At 35.4% G+C, this 14,668-nt stretch overlaps 1 protein-coding gene across 1 annotated transcript in view; it reads right to left on the bottom strand.

Moving 5' to 3' along the window:
• Positions 1-14,668, bottom strand: part of DNAH8 (dynein axonemal heavy chain 8) — a 130,823-nt gene that overhangs the window by 28,564 nt on the left and 87,591 nt on the right. The window contains 11 exon segments of the mRNA XM_075444284.1: positions 26-278; positions 1,141-1,246; positions 1,658-1,840; positions 3,187-3,342; positions 5,482-5,632; positions 6,450-6,629; positions 7,721-7,848; positions 8,187-8,324; positions 9,670-9,882; positions 11,084-11,251; positions 12,609-12,785. Coding sequence (XP_075300399.1) covers positions 26-278; positions 1,141-1,246; positions 1,658-1,840; positions 3,187-3,342; positions 5,482-5,632; positions 6,450-6,629; positions 7,721-7,848; positions 8,187-8,324; positions 9,670-9,882; positions 11,084-11,251; positions 12,609-12,785 — 1,853 coding nt within the window.

Below are 14,668 nucleotides of genomic sequence, written 5' to 3'. Positions count from 1 at the left end.
AATAGAAAAATCTGTATCTTCCTGCTTGGCCATGGATTGATCAAATAACTTCAAGAACTGAGCCAGTGAAGTTTGATACATATTATTGACCATGCTCATTTCTGAAATAAGAAAATATAGAATGCTTCCACGTGTAGCAGCAGGTCGATATTCCTCCAGAGCAGTGTTAATCTTCACTTCAGTTTCTGCTGCCACAGACAACTTTGCAGCTACTTCAGCAGCTGTTTGCTTAGTTGTTTGCAGAACATCAATCAAGGATTCATCATCTACTAGTGAACTTAAAAAGTCAAATATTGGATGTTTAGGACATTTTTATAACAATTTTTTTCATTTCCTATATATAAAAATCGAAGGCCAAATTACAGGAATTATTTATAACAAATGGAAATGATTTACTGAATTGCAGAAAGCTTTTAAAATGGAGACCAAACAGGATATGTAAGACTAAAAATTATTTTTATATTTAATATGCTAAACAAATGCATTCAGCCTATGTCAATATGAATGTACCTATACCAACAGCTTTGCAGCATGTACTAGAGAAGTCAGCTTTCTTATGCACATAACATACATATTCATATACAGTACTTCAATTATTTTAAAGTCTGTTGAATGGTACACTTGAAGTCAAAGACTTAAGGTCCTAAAGGCAATGGTCACACAACAACATTCATGCATCTCAAGTACTGACTGATAGATTTTTTGGAAGTTACCACCCTCTTTTTCCACCAAAGAGGCAGTAATTGATCATGTGCAGGCTCCTAATATAATGCAAAAAACTTTCAACACCACTTAAGCTAGCCCATTTTATTTGGCACTTTGAATGGGTTAAGGATTTGCCAATGATCAGACACCTCATCTCACCTGAGGGTCAGAAAGCTCTCGAGAAATTGATTTGTTTCACAAAACTTGTTTAGGTGTTAAAAATACTTAGTGTCTAGGGTTGTATATAGTGGCATGCTATAGCACCAAATCCCTCATACACTGGTAAATCACCATACTTCATATTTCTACCATTAAATGTTCTCTTATTTTATCTTGAATGGATAAATCAATTTCTGTATGGAAAGGTTCTTATGTGAATCAGCTTAAACTGCCTAATCTGCTTAATCTTGATTCTTTTACACTTTGATACAGAAACTCTGGTTGAACTCAGTTTGTACAGAAGATTGTCTTCCAGTTCTTTCATCTTCCTCTTATTAAAAGTTACATCTTCCATGAGTTTAATTCGTTCTGCCTCTAGTTCCTATTATTAAAAACCAAGAAAACGGCATCACACTTTATGGACTGTAACTATAAGTCATACTTAAAATTCGGTTATTTTTCCAGTTCATGAAATGTGCATTTTACTTTTTCAGGTATCTAAAATGTGGTTTTATAACTTTTTTTTTAAAGCACTGTTTATTCAGTAACTTATGAAGTATCTTATCAATGCCAAATGTTTGTGCTTAATTGTTCGTGTTGTACTGACAGCCATACATAGAAGATCCTCTAGGTGTGTTTTTGTTATTTGGAAATTTCCATAGTGAATCTGAATACAGTTTAAAAAAATGGCTGATATCTTTTTTCCATTCAAATATTTCTTTTTCCCTACATACTAAAAATGGTTAAGTAAAAAAAAATAAGCATCACTATGGTTTGTGTGTAGTTCATTTACCTGTTTTTCAGTATGAATTACTCTTCTCAGTAACTGATTCTCAAGTCCTTTCCTTGTAACACCAAAATCAATAATTGATGTCATTGCATTAATGTCAGGTGTGAAAGCAGGATTGGGTAGCTTTGTAGTAATGTACAGTCTAAATGAACTCATAACATCTACTTCTTTATCACCAACTTTCACCTGTGGAGTAAGTTAGAATACTATTAAGCAGAGGAAAACGAGCTTTATTCAACTCAATAATACTGACCAGAAAAAAAACCCAAAACATTATCTGAGATGCCAAAGAGAGAAAGTTTATTTCATAACTCAAATTTGTCATGAAAATAACAACTGATGACCAAAGGCAGCAGTTAGAGTACATGGTAAAAATAGCGTTCCCCTCCAGGTATAGGGATTACTTCCACTATGGGTTCTAATTAATGGTTTCAGAACCATTTGGTTTAGGATTTGTGCTTCTAATCACACCTCAGATGAGGATGGTAGAAACTACTGATCATTGGAGAAATAATTTTCTCTTGTGTTCAAGGAAAAAAAGAAATTATCTGATTCAACAATGGAACATAAATTATTGGAAATGAACTCTTTACTTATTAAGACTAAGCAGATCTTAAAGAATCATTCTAAAGGAACTATAAATTTATTCAAACTTTTCCACAGAAATTTTTACAGAAATAAAGATATTCCAAATCAGCTGTCTAACTTGAAAGCTGCATGTGCACAAGGAAATCTGATCACGGTTTATGACTCTTCAAGGCCACTTCAAATACCTGGCTCAAGAAGGAGTAGGACCAAACCACTCCCTTAAGCCTATTGTTTTCTCTGATACTCAAAGTAAAACTACTCCACAAAAACAGCAATCATTTTATTTTCATTATCATAGACAATCTTGTCTACCATCTCTTTCTTATCCTAGCCAGTTAATTAAGATTATTTGAGAAAAATACATTTGGAAATACACAGCATGTGCAGTCACATTATTTCAGGATGTTTGGAAAGGGGTTACTTTTAAAGTTTAGGAGTGATTATCTAATGAAGGTCAGAAAGTCTCATGATTTTTCAAGGTTAGGAATATACTTAATATGATTTATAAAACTTAGTGCTTTTTGGCCTGCTCCATCAGAAAGCAGTTTTATTCCAGATTAAAGATTCTGCAGTTGCTACAATCAGCACTCCACACCAGGAAGAGAAAGATCTTTTCAATTCTATTAATTGTGTTAAAGGTTGTAAAATGAATTTTTTAAAAAATCAATAGAAAGTATTGTAAGCTTTCAATAGGATAAACATAACTGGTTCCAGTTTGGAATCTTCACTAGTAACTTCAGTAGTTAAACTCAAATCTTAGACTCATGAACTTACTACTCAGCTGAGGCTCTGTCTCCTATATTTTATTAGATCAATTTGATTCTTCACATTACCCAACTGACTATGAAATTTGCCTTATTCAGCAGAGGTTTGGAATAAAAGGGCAAAATATCATTCATCACAAAGCTAACTACTTATTCCATGTCTTTTGTTTGATTACTAACCTTAAAAGAAGATCCAGATTTCATGAAATTCTTTTCTAATATATTATCAAGGACTGGATCCAACTCTTCCTCTACATCCTCAATCACAAGAGATTGTCCCAGTGAAAGACTATCTTCTAGGTGTGTACGGAAATACTTGTCATTCAAAGTTGTTACCTCAAAAAGTAAATTATAAATTGATATAAAGACAAAAATTTTTTTTCAAAGTCTTACAAGAAAACCACAGATCTAACTATGATTTTTTTCATTGTTTTTGTTAGTTGCATTTTAAAGAAAGTAATAAACGTTGGCCATGCAACAATTTATGCAGTAATACCACTTGTGTATACAATGAATAGTACCATTAAAAGGTGAATTAAAAGATTGGCTGCAATTGAATCTGCAAAACTTCATTATAAGAGTAAAATGTACCAAGTAAAGTTGATACAGCTTATTGGGAACTGAAGATGTTACATATATTTTTGAAATCAGGGAAGCTTAACTTTTAATTTTCTATTCTATATCCTGAGGAATGCATTTTCTAATTTTAGCTTTGAATTGTTGAGAAATTCTTTATGGAAACCTGAATTCAGTCTAACAGATGAATTGCTGTTACAATATTATGAACTCAGATTTTTGAAATATCATGAAATGGGATTCATAATATATGAAATCAAACATCAACAAATAAATAAATCACTTTTTTTCTCTTGCTTCCTAGACTTTGACTTTCAGAAAGTTCTCATATTATTTTGAAGATTCTCACTACGGGTATGAAACAGGGTCATTCTACCAGAAAACAGCTTTGCAAAAAAGGACCTTGGGGTCCTGATGGACAACAAGTTGAGCATCAGCCAGCAATCGGCCTTTGCAGCAAAGGTCAACAACATTCTGGGCTGCATTAGGAAAAACATTACCAGCATGCTGAGTAAGGCAATTGTTTCCTTCTGCTCAGTACTGGAGACACATATCTGGAGTCCTCTGTCTAGTTCTGGGCTCCCCAGTGTAAGAGAGACACTGAAGTGAATCCAGAAAATGACCACTAAGATTATTATGGGATTGGAGCACTTGACATATGAGGAAAGCTGAGAGAGCTGGGATTATTTAGCCTCAGCAAGGCTCACAAGGATATTTACCTATGTATATAAATACCTGGCTGGTGGGAATGAAGAACAGGAAGACAGACTCCTGTTAGTGGCATAAAGTAACAGGATGAGATGCAACGGGTACACACTGAAGTATAAGTAATTCCATTTAAACATAAGAAAAAAACCCGACAACTTTATTGTGAGGGTGATTGAACACTAAAGCAGGATGCCCAGAGAGGTGGTGAAGTTTCCATCCTTGGACTGGTCAACCTGCTTTAGTAGAGGCTGCTTTGAGCAGGGAGGTTGGACTAGATGATCTTCAGAGATCCCTTTCAACATCAACGTTTCCGTAGTTCTGACAGTTTGCTTCATTAATGATAAAATGATAAGCAATAACTTCACACTCTCTTTACTCCAAGACTTAAAATCTTGAAAAATCTAGAGATCCTAAAACCTCCCATATTTATTTAGATTCAGGAGGACATATGAGATTTTGCAACATTCAGGCTAAGGGGTTTAAAATGCATGTTCCTTTTCCCATGCTACTTCATTTGTGAAAAATGAATTTGTGATGCAAACTATAGGCGACACGTGAACGTCATTGTATCATATTTAATGAGCAGACACTTAACCCTATTGGCTTAAGGAATAGAAGAGCTATTAAAATTGCAGTAAAAGGACAGAGTTGTCTTGGGTTTGGTTTCATCTGGTTCTCCTCAATTTACTTTTGTAGCAGTAACTTCGTGTACGAAGCTATCCAGCTCAGGTTCTAAATTCTGAACTGCAACAGTTTAAGTACTTTGCCTACATTTAGAAACATGTAAGTTATCCTGCCTTTGTCTGTAATCTTCCTAATAGTTTCCCCTTTTAATCTCATTTAATAATTTCATAATATACTCTTTTGCTATACTTTTCACCACTTCACCCTCTGTACAGGGAACCTCTTAACCAATTTTGAACACAAGGCTGCCTCCTTCTTTTTCGTACTTCTTGCTAGATTTCATACCAGTATTTACTTAATATATAATCTTATCCAAATCCTGGAATGGGATTTACAGCTCAAGTTCCCTACTGACACATCTATATCATTGTCAGTCACCACACAAGTTAAAGTTATCTCAGATATGTGCTTATGAGAGCTACACTGACTCAAGTGCAGACACACCCTAAGGCAATAATGTGTGAAGGAATATAATACAGCACATTATTCCTTTAAAACACTGTTCACCTGTAATTCATTATCCTGTTCTTTCTTTTTAATCCATCATTTGCCTTGAGTTTGTGGGTCTACCAAAAGGGGGTATGTAGCTGCCTTAGTGACAGTGATACCATTCTGAATTGAGAGATCATCTCCAGGCAGTCCTTGAAGATTCCACTCACTAATCCGAAGAATACAAAAAAACAAAAAGTAGTTTGGAAAAAATTTCTCTGGAGTTGACCTTCAATTATGATTGTTCTAAGAAATATGGGGACATCAAGCCAAAGGGGATGCATATCCAAACCTGCTGAAAAGTGATTAATGCAGATGGAAAAATACTTCCAGGATCTTATTTTCATGGATGTTTTTATCTATATAGAATGATAAATAATATCTTTTAAAAGTGTCAGGAAGTAAAAAAGCAGCTTGACAGCCATATTGAACATTGGCATCAATTAAGAGAAAACCTAGCTAAGAGAGCTTTTGGGGCTTAATATTTACTGCAGAAAACTTTAAGATTCTGGCATTGTCCGGTTTGGTTTCTCATAAATTCACACTGAATGAAAAGACTGTGCATTTTTATATCAAATTTTCTCTTTGATATAAAATTTATTTTTGAAACCAGGCCCAAATAATATTGACAGAACTAAAAGCTAACAATCAAACCCACTGTTTTAGTAGATATGTGATCTATAGCTGTGGTGATGGGTTCTCAAAATAAGATACTTGAAAGTCCACTGTCTTACTGACAATTGTCTAATTGTATATATTATAAACAAGTGACATATTATAGAGAAGTGACATATTATAACTTGTTTATCTATCTAAACCTTGCTTAGTACTCAGATGTTTAATGGAAATTGCCAAGAACATTTGGAAACCAGAGAACTATGGTGCACAGCAATATTGGGCATTACAGTTCTGTTCTAAGCAAGGACAATGCTCACTAACAGTCAGAGAATGTGTTAACTGAAACTAAAATGTAACCCACCAAGCACCAAGAACTTACTGTTGGCAGATCTACCAACATAGAAATCAGGTTCAAGTGTTCAGAAAAGGGGATTTTATGGGCTCTCATCTCTGCTTCCCATAAATCTTTAAGCAAAAGCTGCCTGAAGTTTTGATTAAAAGGTCCACAGTATGAAAGAAAATCTGTGCAGAGCAGGACATCTGCAAGTCTAGAAGAGGAACAAATTCTTAATTAAAAGGTGATGTACAGTTTCAATTTCTATGGATTTAGACAACCAGCTTTTGAAACATAAGAAGATCTCTGTTCTGAGGACAATTTAAGGAGAGAACTGTTGCTCTTTGAGAACAACAAATAGGTTTTTTGTGTTTCCAAACTATCTTTGTGGCATAACTTAAGAGTAGTATTATATGAAAACATTATCTTCACCGCTACAAAGTAATAAATCCCTGATGACAACTATTCCTTCTTTCACAACAAAAGCAAAAAATTAGTTTATTTCTTAAAAATGTCTGCAATACAATATTTATCAACTGATACAAACTTTATTATCTTGGATTGAGCAGACGTCACTAGAAATGCCCAATTTCCCCATAGGAAATTTATGAAAACAGAAGCATTCCATAGAAGCTGAACCTAAACTTTCAGGTTCTTTACATTTAGCGATCATTTTGGCAGGTTTCTCGTTTTCTAGACAGCTAGCATCTCTGGCTTCTAGGCGGCTCAACATTTTGTCATTTGGACAGCAGCACAATGGGGACTTCCAAGTTTCCATGTTTCTCAGAATATGGCCTGCTGTCCCACATGTGTGTCAACACACAGACTATAGGACAAGGGTTACTTTCTGGTCTCTAGGCCTCCTGCTTTTATGCAAATATGTCATAAATAATATCAAGAGGGATGCTTCTTTTCCTATCCAGTATCAGGCTACAAATCCTTCCATTTTCCTTCTCAGTGTCAGCCTTAGATCATCCCTACCTCCTGCCCATTGGAAATATTGGAATGAGGTGCAGGACTTGGGCGGCAGGAGAGGCAGCTGTACCATAGACACATAATTGCACTAGAAACAATCCATTTGGAAATAAAATCCAAAATTAGAGGTATTTTTCTGAACTGAAATACAAGCACTCAGCACTCAGGTATTCACTTCTGGGACAAAAATTCAAATTTCAGGATACTTCACTTAATTGCGTGACTATATTAAGATTTCCAGAAGAAAAATTTAGTACAACTACTACAGCTACTAAATTGCTTAGTAGCTCTTCAGCTTTTACACATTTTTTTCTCTGGTGAATTTGATACCTGTTAATGTGAGATTTAAATTCTTTACTTTGCTGAGTCCACATAACTTTCTCTCCACTCAGTCCATCTATAAGCGCAGAGGCTGCTTGCATCTTTCTTCTGCATGTTTCTGCATCATCCAGTAAGTCCTAAAATTAAAAAAATGTCCTATTTAATTTAATAATAGAATGCAAAAATCTGGAGTCATTTTATATATTTTTTCATCCTCTTATATTTACTATGAATATTTTATTTAGTCAAAACTCATTCTTGAGAACTCTAAGTGCATCTCTTGTCTTCTATGTTCCTATTCATAGGAAGAAGGAAATACGAGAAAACATAGATTTAAAACTCGTATTTCTATACCTGAACCTGTTCCAAGTCATTCCAGGTAGCAGGCCCTACATGTGTGTTTGTATCAATTCCTGCTTACATAACAGTATTGTATGTAAGCATTTTTCATAATAGTAAATTATTTTTATCTCACCATTTTCTCCTTCATTGCTGCATCAAACTTTGCCTGCACTTTATCCAGTTCAGCTTGCTTTTCATCTAAGGCTTCTTGAGCCTTTGCTAATTCTGCATTAGCCATTTTCAGGTAGCCTTCCTGTTTTGCCACGTTAGCCTGCAAAGAGAAGGAAAATTAAAACAATAATCATAAAATATTTGAATACACTCAATGAATTATTTTAAGCCTGTTTGGTTGGTTATCATGAGACAACAATACATCAAAAAACTTTTATATTAATATTTACATAAATATTACAAATATTTAATCTGAAAACTGTCATATATGTACTGCAGATACGATTTTTTTTGATAAACAACAGCATCATACTCAATGTTCCTACTATATATTGTCAACTTTATTTCTTTTAAAAATTCTGCATTTAAAGAAGCTAGTTAAGAAAGTAAGGTTTCTGATCCATATGTATTAGCCTAGAGGAACAATCATTCAATCTTCTTTCTTGATTATGTGCTTTATTATTTCTTTTTTATTTGTACATTCTGTAGCAATCACCCATCACAACAGGAGATTGGTCCTCTATTAGCTAACAATACAGCTTTTACACAGTAGAAAACCATGGTCCTCAAACAGTGAATCTTCCCATTGCTCCTGAACTGATATTATGCTGAATGCAGGAAATTAATTAAATAATTTTTTTTAATCATCCACCTGCATTATTGTTGCTTTTGTAAATAACACTTCCACCAGTGACAAAAAATGTGGAAAAGATTTGGAGTCACCATCCAGATGCTTTCCCGTTGTACTTTTTTTTTTTTATTGGTAAATGTGCTACATATAGGGATTAACTACTTGTTTTAGAATCCAAAAAGCAACAATCACTGCATTCGAGTTTCTATATGGTCTGTAGCACTGACAAATTTTTTTTGATTCAAATGTTTACAAACATCAGAAAGAACACCCATACCAAAGTAAAAATGACACTTAAAAATGTTTTACTCAGTTTGGTTCCCACTGTTGCAACATGCTCCTTTACTGATGTGAGTTCTGAACCTCTTCAGAATGCCAATATTTGGGCAAGATACAAGTCCTCTGCTCCCTCTAAGTTATTGTGTGAAAGCAAAGAAGGTAAACTAGCAGCAAACCTCTGTTTGCAGGGCTCTTTAGAGAAGGAATGAAGATCCTCTGCTGGTACAACTATTTGAAAACAATTATAAAATAATTATAACACAATAAAAACAAAGACTGAAAACAGCTTTCACTGTACACAGTAAACCAGAGCACATAAATTTAATCTAGGCTAAATTTTTGTTCTGCATTCTGTCTAGAGTCAAGAAGACAATATGGGGTTTTTCTGCTCTTATCATCCTTACCCACTAAAGTCTACAGGCAATTATGACTGAATTAAGTTACCTAAATATATGGTTTTAAATCCTACTACTATTAAAGCAAATGAAATTAAACTACATGGAAAGCAAACACAAAGCAAGAGATTATGTATTACCTTGAGAGGTAAGACGTCTCTGTTAACACCATAAAATGATGCCATGGCTTGTGTCCAAGAGAGGAGTCCTGCCACATTACCACACACCTTTTTACCATGCTCCACTGTATAGTCCTCCATTCTGAAGTAAGGCTGTAGTAATTCTACTGTCTCTTCATTGATTGAATCCTTAGGAAACTGCTGTAGACTCTGCAAGAATGGGCCACTCATAAGCTGCAAAATCCAACACAGGATATTTATAAGCTATTTACACATTTTACATTCCAAAGCTTGTTCATAGATGAATACATTAAAAAAAGGTTCCTAAAATTCTTCTATAAAGAGAGGTAATTCATACATTTAATATTATATGTGCTATTCAGCTGTAACTCCTCCCACATGCCTTCAATTATTTTAAAGTTTTAAGCAGTTACACTCCAGTAACTAGGCTTGAAATTTATTGATGTACTTTCCATCTTCCATATTCCTTTGTTGCCATTTAAAAAACATTGAAGAACCAGCACTTCATTAAAAAAACTGAACAAAGATAAAGCCTCAGAGATACAATTGTAGCTTATCTAAAGAATGTCAAAAAAACTGCTTATGCATTTGTGAAATGTGATCTAAATTCTTCTGGAAAGGGAAATAATTGGTTTTAACTTTTTCTAACAAATGTTTAACATGTTAAAGGCAACTCATGGAATAATTATTTATCCCATTTCATTACGTCGGTGGAAAATAAAAAGTTTTGATGACTTCTTAATTCCTGGAAAAGCTTAAACAAAAAGCAAGAACTCTATTCATATCAAAAATATGAAATTTTTCTTCATTTTCATGACAAAAAAATTGAAGCAATAATATTGACAAATTAACAGACTAGTAGAGGTAGAACGGTATTTAAAGAATGGCAGGAGAAGACATGGAAATAAAAGAATATCCTGAGAGAAGATCAGAGTCCAGAAGGAATAGATGGCTGTCTGACCAAAGAATTTGGGCCAGAAGTATTGAAATGCAGACTGGGAAACCTACCAGCTCTTAGTCAAATAATCTTTCAAATAATCAAGAAGCCTGGGAGGATCAGAAAAGACTTTTTAAATGTGAACGTATAAGTTTCAAAGAGAAAGAGCGGTTTTCCAGAATGCCCTTACCTCATGTATGATTAACACGATTGGTATGATTTATTTATTTACCATCAGGTAATATATCAGGAATAGAACAAGGAAAATCTAAAGCTCCTACTGCAAAAGTCTCTAAGAAATTCAGCTACCGCTTGCTACCAAATGAATGCTATTTATATACTATGCCTATCTTGAAACCATATGTTTCTGCTTTTCCAAAATTCTATCCTGTTTTGAGTAAACAGCGTCACAAATTCTCTGATATGTAAATTGATATTTCTGATGTTTAAGAAACACTGTTTGAAAACTCTACTTACTTTTAATGATTCCCCCAACGATGGCTTGCAGCAAGGCTTTTCTGGATCCATGGTAACTGGATTTAGTTGCTTTTGGAACAGTAGCAGACAACAGTCCATGACCCTCATAACTAGGTGAGGAGGTTTTGCAAGTTTTCCAATAGTAGCGATATCCACTGGTTTGATGGTCTATTTGAAGAAAAATGTAACAGAATCCTGCATCAACACCATTATTCTATTTTCCCATTCAATATCTTGATTTTAATGTTTGTCATACTTTCGTATGCCAGTTTGTACTAAGTACATACAGAAAAAGTGAGTAACTGGGCTTACTTTAATAAATTTCACAATTTCATGAAACTTTACAATTTAAATGAATAAATATTAGAAAAGAATATTTTCCCAATGCTGAAGACATCACTCAAAAATGAAATTTAAATACATGGGACAGCAGTATTAATTTAACTGTCAGTCTAAGTGACTGAAGAAAAGCATATTGTAAAATTGCATAGGACTTAATTAAAAGCAGTTTCCTTGGTAAAAAAGTGCTTTGGATTTTTAAGGGTTAAATGCCATAATTTATTGTGAGATGGATTTGGTTATTTTTGTTGAGTTTTCAGTTATTACAGTTATGACATACCGCTTTTATACTTCATTTTTAAGTAGCATCACTAACACTTTGCTTAGTTCAATAATGAATACAAAAATAATAAAAGATTGCAGACTTCAAAGCTAACATATCAGTTTTTCTACAAAATGCATGCATGTCGCTACCTGTCTAGAAGGAGTGGCGTTACAGAAACTTTATAGAAACCACAGGGTAATATATGAGTCCACACATTTCATAAATGAATTTTGTGACCATTTTTGGAACTTTCATTAATCTCATTATCTAAATGTCAGTGTAACAGCAAATAATGCTCCTTTTCTGGCTTTTTGCACCCAATATTGTTTGTTGCATAAATTCTGATAACTGGAGCAGCAGGCCTTAAAAATATAATATATTGCTGATTTCTGATTCCAGAGCTCTTTATTTTTTAATAGTTCAGAGTAGAATAATGAAATTAAGTAGTGCAGCAATGCCTCCAAATTTCTTAACCCTGATTCTGATCACCCTGAATCCCTTTTGTTGCCTCTTTCTATCCAAATTAAACTTTTTTCTGTGAAGAAACAGACAGCTTTTTATTCCTCTTAAAAGCAAGATACAACTAGTTAAGTATGAAGAAAAAACATTCTTTTAGAACAAGAAGTATTCTTCCGAATTCCGAATAACAGATATTCTAAAAGCATCTATTAAGTTTTGAAAGTTTCACGCCTTTATAATGATCAAGTATTAGGGTGGAAGCAGAACAAATACTATAAAACAATCTCTATATGTTCAAAGCAAAATGTTAGCTCCATAAATATTCATTATAGTCATGATCACCAACTGTGAAGAGCTGGTGACAGCAGTTAAAACCAAGTGACAACTGCATGTTGGTGGCTCTAGCCTTCCTTTCGTGGGTGACTCAAATAGTACTAATCAAAATGTAAGAATTTCACTCACATTCAGTGCAGCTTCTGCTTCTTCTAATGCTGGTTTAGCTGCCTCCAGTTCACTCTTTGCTTTCGCTTTTTCCAAATCAATTTCATCTACGATTTTTTGTGCTTTATCTTTCACACCCTGGACTTCATTTTTTACTTTAGCTGCAGCTTCAGCACTTTCTGTGACTTCTGCTAGTACCTGGAATTGACAATAAACACATAAAATGTGTAAACCAAAATGGTGGAACAAGCAACTAAGTAGTCATACACAAGAGAAAACAAACAAGTAAAGGCTATTTTACAGAAATATACAAAGCTAACCCTATGTATATAGACATTATATAATTATGGAGTAAAAATTCATGTAATTTACAGAATCGACATAAAGAAATATCATCTGAGTCTCTCAGCAAGAGTCAGATAGTAAAAAATGAATAATTTTTATAATGAATAGAAGAACTTTCAGTGGCTTTTAAAGACAGTTTTTTATCCTATGATGGATTTTTATCCTGTTTGAACCTACACTTTTTCAATACAATAAGTATTTGCTTTTTTCACTATCATTCTGCACATAAAAATAAAAATAGTATAGCTAGTAAAACTAATGGAAGATGGCAAACCATCTGCACCAAAGGTCAGCCTTTCTTTTACTCCTTTAGTCTAAAAAGACTCACTTTTCATAGAATCATAGAATGGTTTGGGTTGGAATAGATCTTTAAAGGCCATCTAGTCTAATCCCTCTGCAATAAGCAGGGACATCTTCAACTAGATCAGGTTGCTCAGAGCCCCGTCCAACTTGACCTGGAATGTTTCCAGGAATGGGGCACCTACCACCTCTCTGGGCAAACTGTTCCAGTGTTTCACCACCCTCAATGTAAAAAATTTCTTCCTTCTATCTAGTCTAAATCTGTCCTCCATTAGTTTAAAAACCCTTGTCCTATTGCCACGGGCCCTGCTAAAAAGCCCCTCTCTATCTTTCTTATAAGCCCCCTTTAAGCACTGAAAGGCCCCAATCAAGTCTCCCCGCAGCCTTCTCTTCTCCAGGCTGAACAAGCCCAACTCTCTCAGCCTGTCCTCATAGGAGAGGTGCTCCAGCCCTCAGATCGCTTTTGTGGCCCTCCTCTGGACTAGATCCAACATGTCCATATCTTCCCTGTGCTGAGGGCCCCAGATCTGGATGCAGGATTCCAGGTGAGATGTCGCCAGAGTGGAGTAGAGGGGCAGAATCACTTCCCTTAACATGCTGGTCACACTTCTTTTGATGCAGCTCAGGATAAGGTTGGCCTTGTGGGCTGTGAGTGCTCATTGTCAGTTCATGTCCAACTTTTCATTCACCAGCACCCCCAAGTCCTTCTCGGCAGTGCTGCTCTCAATCCCTTCACCCCACAGCCTGTCTTGATACTGGGGGTCACCTTGACCCAGGAGCAGAAGCCTACACTTGGCCTTGTTGAACCTCACGAGGTTCTCATTCAGGCCCACTATTCAAGCTTCTCTAGGTCCCTCTGGACGGAGTCCCAGCCCTCAGGTGTATTGACCTCACCACTCAGCTTGGTGTCATCTGCAGACTTGCTGAGGGTGCACTCGATCCCACTGTCTATTTCATTGATGCAGAAATTAAACAGTACTGGTCCCAATATGGACCCCTGAGGGACACTTGTCACCGCTCTCCATCTGGACATTGAGCCATTGACCACTACCCTCTGGATGTGATCATCCAACCAATTCCTTATCCAATAAACAGTCCACCCATCAAATCCACAGCTCTCCAATTTAGAGAGAAGGATGTCATGAGGGACTGTACCAAAGGTCTTACAGAAGTCCAGATAAACAACATCCCTTGTCCACTGCTGCAGTCATTTCATCATAGAAAGCCATAAGGTTGGTCAGGCAGGACTTGCCCTTGGTGAAGCCACGCTGGCTGTCCCGAATCACCCCCCTGTCCTCTATGTGCCTTAGCATAGCTTCTAGGAGGATCTGTTCCATGATCTTCCCAGGCACAGAGGTGAGTTTGACAGGTCAGTAGTTCCCAGGGTCCTCCTTTCTACCCTTTTTAAAAATAGGTGTGATGCTTCCCTTTTTGCA

Source organism: Opisthocomus hoazin, chromosome 2 (assembly GCF_030867145.1).
Source record: "Opisthocomus hoazin isolate bOpiHoa1 chromosome 2, bOpiHoa1.hap1, whole genome shotgun sequence".
NCBI classification, from domain to species: Eukaryota; Metazoa; Chordata; class Aves; order Opisthocomiformes; family Opisthocomidae; genus Opisthocomus; species Opisthocomus hoazin.
The sequence above is the reverse complement of the archived record's forward strand: the minus strand, read 5'-3'. Positions and strand labels throughout refer to the sequence as shown.